The 9097-nt window shown below is 51.0% G+C and overlaps 1 protein-coding gene across 1 annotated transcript; it reads left to right on the top strand.

Annotated features, from left to right (window-relative positions):
- Positions 1-14: 14 nt before the first annotated feature.
- On the top strand, positions 15-4893 carry LOC112655383 (tubulin gamma-1 chain). Its single transcript, XM_025440473.2, has 11 exons — positions 15-175; positions 496-608; positions 787-954; positions 1964-2032; positions 2307-2386; positions 2824-2950; positions 3159-3245; positions 3367-3516; positions 3911-4063; positions 4155-4316; positions 4492-4893. The coding sequence occupies exons 1-11, from the start codon at positions 127-129 to the stop codon at positions 4687-4689; spliced, it is 1356 nt and encodes a 451-aa protein (XP_025296258.1). The 5' UTR covers positions 15-126; the 3' UTR covers positions 4690-4893.
- The last annotated feature ends 4204 nt before the right edge of the window (positions 4894-9097 follow it).

The raw sequence follows: 9097 nt of genomic DNA, 5'->3' as shown, positions 1-9097 counted from the left end.
TTCCCATTGGAGCCGAGAAAGTTCGTGGGCGGAGCAGGCTGTTCGGCGCCTGCGTGGTGCGGCTAGCGGCTAGCGAGCCGCGGCTTGGCTGGCGGGAGCGGCTGCAACGCCGGTACCTGAGGAGCGATGCCGAGGGAGATCATCACCCTACAGTTGGGCCAGTGCGGCAATCAGAGTGAGCGAACCTCCGGCCCCTCCACTAGCCAGGTTCCTTAGACGCTGCGGGATCTCGCTGTGGGATCCTGGACTCCATCTGCCCTTCCCAGAATCGTGGTTTCCCAAAGGCGGGACATTCCTGACCCAGTGTCCAGTTGCCCAAGGCGAGGGGCCCTCCCCTCCCAGTCGCTGGCGATACAGCGCTTTCCTCTGACGTGGGAGACTCCCGAGGCTTGACTTCCTATCTTCGGACCCAGGCGCTCAGTCCCCCAGCTCCTGGTTGGAATCTGCCCAGACCAAGATATCCTCTTTCTCCCCCGTCCGCCCCTCCTCCCCTAGTTGGGTTCGAGTTCTGGAAGCAGCTGTGCGCCGAGCATGGTATCAGCCCCGAGGGCATCGTGGAGGAGTTCGCCACCGAGGGCACTGACCGCAAGGACGTCTTTTTCTACCAGGTGCCCCTAGCGACTTGGCCAGGGGGCCTGTAGGGAAGGGCAGCGGCCTGGTACCGGGAAGCCCGCTGGGCAGAGGAGCCATTGCGGCTGGCTTGAGGAGGGAGGGCAGGCAGGAGTTGGGAGGATGAAGGACTGGGCCTTTGCTGACTCGGCCCCCCTCCTGGGCTCCCCTTGACAGGCAGACGATGAGCACTACATCCCCAGGGCAGTGCTGCTGGACCTCGAGCCACGGGTGATCCACTCCATCCTCAACTCCCCCTATGCCAAGCTCTACAACCCAGAGAACATCTACCTGTCAGAGCATGGAGGAGGAGCTGGCAACAATTGGGCCAGTGGATTCTCGCAGGTCATTTGCTATTCCCTGGCAGGACCCGCAACTCCCTTCCTGTGTGAGGACAGGTGGTATGACTTGCCAGAGAGAGACAAAACCGGATCAGGGCCGTATGAGTAGTAGAGAGAGAGAGAGGGCTGAGGAGAGTTCTTTAGCTAACTCAACTATGTAATACGGTTAAGACTGCACTTGCTAGTGCTATGTGCCAGGCCGTACTAAGCACTTTAGCTAGAAGTTGTTTAAACCTCCCGACAACTGTAGAGGTAAATATTATAGGTTCACAGTCTCTTAACTGCTTTTTCAGATTCCTAAAAGCTCTGAAACCACAAGATTTATAAGTTACTCAGTAACAAAACCAAATCTTGGGTGCTTGGCTGGCTCATTCAATAGAGTATGTGACTCTTGATCTTGGGGTTGTGAGTTTGAGCCTCACATTAGGTGTAGAAATTATTTAAACATAAAATCTTAAAAACAAAAACAAATTTCAGTGGAGACAGGCTATTTTATAGCTTTTATCCAACTTGTCATTACTTAATGTTTCATTGCAGAAATATTAATATATTTGATTAGCATACATCAGACACCCACTGGTGTTTTACATATATATATATATATATATATATATATATATATATATATATATAACATATAAGTACCGTATTTATTACCTTACTAGCGCGGCAAATATTTGAATTCCAAAACATAACTGGCCCCAAGAATTTTACATAAGGGACTGAGGAGTTGTATTATTTCCTTCATTATACAGATGAAGAAACTGAATAACTTGCCCAGAGTCACTTGGTTAAATAAAACTAGAGCTACATGACCCCACACACTGTGGATGTAGAGTGTCTGCTCATACCCACTGTGCTTTACTGCCTCTCAATGCAAATATAAAGCAGGGCCATTGTGCTCCAAAAAAGGACTTTTATGTTCTATAAGGAGAATACAGGGTGGCTATTCCAAGGTCAGAGTCCTTGTCCCATAGCTCTGTCCCACTCTGACACTCCCCATGTCTATACAGGGAGAGAAGATCCACGAAGACATTTTTGACATCATAGACCGGGAGGCAGATGGTAGTGACAGTCTAGAGGTGAGTGTCTTAGGAATGCTGGTGGGAGCTGTCATAGAGAAGGCTTAGCAACATCCTTTAGAAGCCATCTGTTAGGTGTAAGACCTACCCATGTGCCCTTTGCACTGGACAAGCCACTGGGCTTTGCTGGACACAAGGCAGAGTCTCCTAAGCTGTATGTATGGAGTGAGGAAGATGGAGGAGAGGGCTCGGGCAAATAGGAGTCCAAGAAATTGTAGGATGGGTCCAGTTTGAAATGCAATACCTAGGCACTCATTGCCCCTTCCCCATGTAGGGCTTCGTGCTGTGTCACTCCATTGCTGGGGGGACAGGCTCTGGCCTAGGCTCCTACCTCTTAGAACGGCTGAATGACAGGTAAGTCTGTGTTTTGTGGGGCTGGAGGACTTGGTTTTTCAAGTAATTGGGAGGCCTATCAGTTATGCCTTCCTATTGGCTGGAGCAGTGAAAGAGCCCTTCTGTTTGCTCTTGTAGTTAGGAAAGGGAAGATACAATAACCATGAACCTGATTACACTCTGGGTGGTTGGATCCAGAGCCTAGAATCTAGGCCCTAGGTGAAGAGATGAAAGTTCACAGAGTATGGCTGCTTTAGAGTTAGAACCCTAGGTCCTAAGATGTGTCTCTGCCATTCATCCTTTGGGGTTGCAGACTTCCAAAAGTCAAGTCTCCCTTCTCTACTGATCCTGTGTCCCACCCCAAGTTCCTCATCTAGATTCAACTGCTTTCTGACTATCCTGAGCCTCCTGTTTACCAAGCCTCCAGTGTCTTACCCTGACCCTCGTCTTCACCCCAGGTACCCCAAGAAGCTGGTGCAGACATACTCAGTGTTTCCCAACCAGGACGAGATGAGCGATGTGGTGGTCCAGCCCTACAACTCCCTGCTCACACTTAAGAGGCTGACTCAGAATGCAGACTGTGTGGTGCGTCCTGGATTCTGCCATTGTCCACTCCCAGCACCCCTGTCTTATTTAATTATTTTCTTGCACTTAAAAAGACTGTTTTGAGTCATCTATGTCCCAGTCCTGTACCAGTGCCTTTTAATGGGTCTTTCTGGTGATGAAGCACCAAAGAAATTAAGCTTCAGAGACCAGAGTCCGGCAGAGCGCCCATTCCTTCTGTCCCCCCCAGGTGGTGCTGGACAACACAGCCCTGAACCGGATCGCCACAGACCGTCTGCACATCCAGAACCCGTCCTTCTCCCAGATCAACCAGCTGGTGAGCCCCCACTCCTGGACTTGCTGGGCTGGAACCCCTCCTTGTTGGAGTGCCACCTCAGGAAAGGAGCCCCACCCCACCCCCCAGGCCAAGGCCCATGCTGTGGCACTGCTGTCCCCAGGTGTCCACCATCATGTCGGCCAGCACCACCACCCTGCGCTACCCCGGCTACATGAACAATGACCTCATCGGCCTCATTGCCTCGCTCATTCCCACTCCTCGACTCCACTTCCTCATGACTGGCTACACCCCGCTCACCACGGACCAGTCGGTAGGAGCAACCCTAGCAGCCCCCACCCTATCCTTTCCCTCCCCCTGCTGCCCCCAGAGGGAGGCTCCGTGCTCTGGGACTGGCACAGACTGTCCAGCTTCAAGCTGACTTGCTCTCCTCTTCCCTCTGCCTCTGGCTCCCTGCAGGGCTCAGGCTCTGTGGGGTCTGCTGATGATCCTGCACCCAGGGTCAGCGGGGAAGGGGTAGGGGTCAGGGGAGGCTGACCTTGCTGAGCTGGGGATGGCTAAGGTTCCTGGTCCCACAGCAGAGGCTCAGTGTAGACCTGAATCTCGGGACACTTCCCAAGGAGAACAATTAGCCCGAGTCTGGTGGGGTCAGGCACTGACTGTGCCCTGAGTGCTGGCCTGGTCCCTGTGGCCTCCTCTCCCCTCAGGTGGCCAGCGTGAGGAAGACCACGGTCCTGGATGTCATGAGGCGGTTGCTGCAGCCCAAGAACGTGATGGTGTCCACAGGCCGGGATCGCCAGACCAACCACTGCTACATCGCCATCCTCAACATCATCCAGGGGGAGGTGGACCCCACCCAGGTAGGTGAGGCCCCTTCGTGCCACCCCCAGAACCCACAGGGTAGAGGAGAGGCTACCACCACCACTGCTGTGTCCACCCCCTCCCCGCCAGGTGCACAAGAGTCTGCAGAGGATCCGGGAACGGAAGCTGGCCAACTTCATCCCCTGGGGCCCTGCCAGCATCCAGGTGGCCCTGTCAAGGAAGTCTCCCTACCTGCCTTCGGCCCACCGGGTCAGTGGGCTCATGATGGCCAACCATACCAGCATCTCCTCGGTGAGGCTCACTGTTAACACTCACTTCCCTGGTTGGGGCTCACCTTTCCACATTCCTGCTGTCCTCCCCTTGTAGCTCTCTTAATGTGCGGATTGCCTAGCTCTGGTTCCCCGGCTCTCTGGGTCATATTGCTACTCTAAGCTCTTTGTGACCCCTGCTTTCTGCACATACCAAGCTCTTTGAGCGGACCTGTCGCCAGTATGACAAGCTGCGGAAGCGGGAGGCCTTCCTGGAGCAGTTCCGCAAGGAGGACATCTTCAAGGAGAACTTTGACGAATTGGACACGTCCAGGGAAGTTGTGCAGCAGCTCATTGACGAGTACCATGCAGCCACACGGCCGGACTACATCTCCTGGGGCGCCCAGGAGCAGTGAGTACCCCAGGATGGGGACCTCATCTGCCTTACCGGTTGGCCCAGGCCCTGCCTGACTGACCACCCCCTCAGAGAACAGATCAGGGACCTCACATATTTCTTTCTCAGAAATACACTCACACGTATTCTGTATCGGCTTGGGGATGTGTTTATGTCTCCTCTTATGAGACTATTTATGTTTAATAAAGCACTGGACATAAATCAAGTCACTGGTCTCTTAAATGGTTGTAGATGGGGATCCCTGGGTAGCGCAGCGGTTTAGCGCCTGCCTTTGGCCCAGGGCACGATCCTGGAGACCTGGGATCAAATCCCACGTCGGGCTCCCGGTGCATGGAGCCTGCTTCTCCCTCTGCCTATGTCTCTGCCTCTCTCTCTCTCTGTGTGACTATCATTAAAAAAAAAAAAAAAAAAAATGGTTGTAGACGTGGGGAAGGGGATGCCTGTTCTTTCTCCATCACAATGAAAGAGTGTTCCCCTACTTCCAGCCTCTTTGACTCTGGGAAGTTGCCTCCCCTAGCTTTTGCTTCTCCTTTCTTGTTTTGGAGAACATGGGTGGGGTGCACCCATGTGAGACATTTCTTTCCAGGGTAAAAAGGCCAACTGATATTACCTTACTCTCTACTGACATTCTGGGTCTCAGGTCCCCCCCCACATCCCTCCCAGTATCGGATGACCATTCCACCAGTTTCATGTTCCCACATCAGAGTGTCCTGTTAATTATCACAGCAGTAGGCCTGCAGCTGCCACCTCTATCACCAGGCCTTGGGCAAGCAATGAGTTGGTCCAAGTACCTTTAATCTTATAAGCAGGGTGTGTCAGAGAGCCAGTCCAAGAAAGCCACTGTTCAGGCAGCTGGAGTCCAGGACAATACACTCAGGAGACCCAAATCCAAAACCTAGACTGTAAGCAGGGCTTGAAGTGGGCCCATAGCTGTCTCCATAATTCTCTTTGCCAGGTGGTCTCTAGTTTAAAAGGCCAGAGCCCTCCACTTCTGGTGGAGGATTGCAAGGAAGTAGTAAATAGGTAGTGACCTAAATTTTCAGAATCACAAGGGCAAAGCAGCCTATTCCTTTTTTTTTTTTTAAGCAGCTTGTTCCAATCATGATGGATGATCAGGACCCCTCTCAGGCCCTTATGCACCCCAAAGGTGGGGGTTGGGTAACAATAGCAAACAGGTATGTGAACACTATGCTAGATACTTCACATTATTTTGTTCAATTCTATTAAGTGATAGATATTAATTCCATTTTATTATTTTATTTATTTATTTTAAAGGTTTTATTTTTTTATTTATGAGAGACACAGAAAGAGAGGCAGAGACATAGGCAGAGGGAGGAGAAGCAGGCTCCACCATGCAAGGAGCCTGATGTGGGACTCGATCCCAGGAATCCAGGATCATGCCCTGAGCCAAAGGCAGACACTCAACCGCTGAGCCACCCAGGCATCCCTAATCCCATTTTATAAATGAGGCAACTAAGACTAATCATTAACTTACTAGGTCACCTACCTAATAAATGACAAAGTTGGAGTCACATCCTGATTTCACTGGTATCAGTATTCCTAACCATTGCATGTCCTGCCTTGTGTGATATCTGATGGGTTAGTGTAGAATCATCCCATTTCTGAAGTCTTTTGGAGCCATTGGATGAGCCCATGGTTGTCAGAGGATGTGAGGACCTTGAACACCTGTTTAGATAGGGCAGGTGCAATCCCAGTGTTGGAGGGAGGATCAGCCTCAACAGGCTTCACATAAACCTGCAAAGTGTCCCCATCATTCAGATCAGGGTAGCTGGGGACTTGTGCCTGCCTTGTCATTACTGTCACCACCAGGATTCTGGGGCCAAAGCCAGAGGATCAGCCCAGTGGATCAGAAGGATTGGGGCTGGTGGAGCTCAGCACGCAGGGGAAGGACCAGCCCAGTAAGGTGTTTGTGAGTCCTTACAGAGGGCTAAGAGTACCCAGGAACTTTGGGCAGGTTTTTTTTCCCTTCTGGTTCGTTTGGCCTGAGGACATACTTTTTCTTCTATGGACCTACTTACCTTTAATAAAGCTTTGAATACAAACAGTGAGAAACCAGATGACTCTTAGGAACAAAAGGGACTGATGAGCAGAGAAGGGGCAGTCAGAGGCCAGGCCCTGGGCTGCTGAGGGGTGGCAGGGAGGCCATAAGCCTGTCACCACCACAGTCAAAGCATGAACTTGTCACTTTCAGTTGCCAGGGCTGCAGAAGGCTGACTCAGGAGAGCCAGCCTAGTCAGTGTCAACCAGCTGCCTGTCATCTCAGTACAGAAGATGACTTCAGGGAAAACCAGCGTGCACCTGGTGCCTTCTACACTCCACCTCTGGCCCTTGCACCACTGGGCACCTTGCCTTGTTCCTCCCCCTGTACTGCCTCGGCCACCAATGACCAATCTTTCATCACCTGGGGTATTGGTATGGGTGACTGGCACAAAGTGGGGATCATGAGCACTGGCAGATGTGGTGAGGCTGCTATATGTGAACCCCTCTAAGCCACAAGCCCAGGGCCTTCCTTTGGCAGACCCAGTTAAAGGGTGTGGAGCCTTGGGGAGGAAGCCCCGGGTCGTCCAGAATAAAAGGTTTGTATGGATAGGAGTATAGTCACCAACCCAGAGCAGAGGATACGCTGTGCAGGTGGGCCTCCTTGGAAGGGAGGGCTGGATCTGCAAAGATACCTCCCTTTTTTGACTGTCTGCGGAGGGCTATATACTACCAGCACAGACACCCTAATGCCAGCTTTAAAGCCAGGCCCCTCCCCCACGGCTATTTCCAGATCACCCATCCCCCCCAGGCCAGCGGGCAGCCCCTCCCAGTTCTTGGCCACCAGCAAAGCGGAGTATGTCAACCAGAGGGCAGCGGGGAGGCCAGGTGGAAAGGGAGGAGGGCCCCTGGGAATCAGGGCAGCAGGTGGTGCTGGTGGTGAAAAATCCATGGTCTGAGAGACTGCAAGCACAGAAGTAACTGTCCCGATGAGAGAGGAGGGCGGCTGCAGAGAAGCTGCAGAGAAAGACTGTGCCCAGAACAGGAACCTCTGACTAAAAAAATAAGAAAAAATCAGCCATTTCAAGGTAATATTCCCAGAACACCAGTGTGATGGGACCCAGGGACAGAGATCCAGTTTCAGGAAGCACTTTATAATAGAAATAGAAGGTATAAGTGATTCTAGAACTTAGGATTGTCATTTTGGGAGGTGTAACAGGATGAGGCAAAGAGAGGATGAGCTCAAGGCTGGATCGGGAGCTCATGGTAAGCACAGATGCCTCTACTTAGCCTCATCTGTGGTCTCCGCTGGTTGCTGGTCGCCAGCAAGCTCCATCTCCCTAGCAAGGGGCTCTCTGCGGCGGGGAGGGGGGGGGGTCAACTCAAATCCAACACCAGTAACACCAGTATACCTTCCAGGAAGGCCAGTCTCCACCACTCACTCACTCTCCATCCCTCTTGGATATCAAGCAGGTAAGGGGCTGCTGCCCTAGGAAAGTCATGGGGACATTTTAAAGTGACATTCCGGGGCCACCTGGGTGGCTCAATTGGTTGAGCGTCTGCCTTCAGCTCTGAGTCGTGATCTCAGAGTCCTGGGGATCAAGCGAGCCCCTGATCAGCCTCCCTCTCCCTCTGCTGCTTGCCCCTGTTCATGCGAGCTCTCTCTCTCTCTCACACACACACACACACACACAAACACACACACATACACAAATGAATAATATTTTAAAATTTTAAAAATAAAATGATGTTCCGATTTTCTAATCCATCATTTATAAGTTTCAATGAAATGTCCTAGGGCCTGGTCACCACAACGCGAATTGGTAAAATCGAGTTTCTTGCAAAGTTACAGCCTCGGCTAGTCAAGGTCTAACTCCCCTGTGAGACCCAGATGGAAATAACCTCCTTGTATCTCTGGCATTGCTATAGTAGTGACCCTGGCCATGGACTCCAGAGGTAGGCAGTTCATCCCTCCAGTCCTCAAATCTGTTATGAGTTATTAATAGGGTGATCAGCTCATCCTTGTTTTAGCACTGAAAGCTCCAAGTCTTGAGAACACCCTCAGATTCAGTTTTAACTAAAATTCCCACATTCCCTCAATCCTGAGAAAACTGGGATGGCTGGTCACCCTAAATGAAAGAACACCACAGAGAACGATCAGAAAATCTCAAAGCAGTATATACGAACGATCAGGGCCAAATTAAGGTCTGGTAGACAGTTGTTCATTTTGTTCATTAATTAAGTGTTCATTAAAAATAGAAAACAAGTTGCCCGTCACGCTTCATAATGAACCCTACCTAAGGGAGTTTCCAATTTTATTGGGGGTATGGAATAGAATATATAATATAATTAACTTATATAATATTTACAGTATATTAATATAATTTTTGCATGTGATCATGTTTTATTAT

This window comes from Canis lupus, chromosome 9, assembly GCF_003254725.2.
Source record: "Canis lupus dingo isolate Sandy chromosome 9, ASM325472v2, whole genome shotgun sequence".
NCBI classification, from domain to species: domain Eukaryota; kingdom Metazoa; phylum Chordata; class Mammalia; order Carnivora; family Canidae; genus Canis; species Canis lupus.
The sequence above is the reverse complement of the archived record's forward strand: the minus strand, read 5'-3'. Positions and strand labels throughout refer to the sequence as shown.

Bases quoted from the DNA above. Each gene is read 5' to 3' on its own strand.
- LOC112655383 (XM_025440473.2), top strand. From the start codon at position 127: ATGCCGAGGGAGATCATCACCCTACAGTTGGGCCAGTGCGGCAATCAG. The intron at 176-495 runs GTGAGCGAACCT...CTCCTCCCCTAG, and splicing joins GGGCCAGTGCGGCAATCAGA to TTGGGTTCGAGTTCTGGAAG. The intron at 955-1,963 runs GTCATTTGCTAT...ATGTCTATACAG, and splicing joins GGGCCAGTGGATTCTCGCAG to GGAGAGAAGATCCACGAAGA.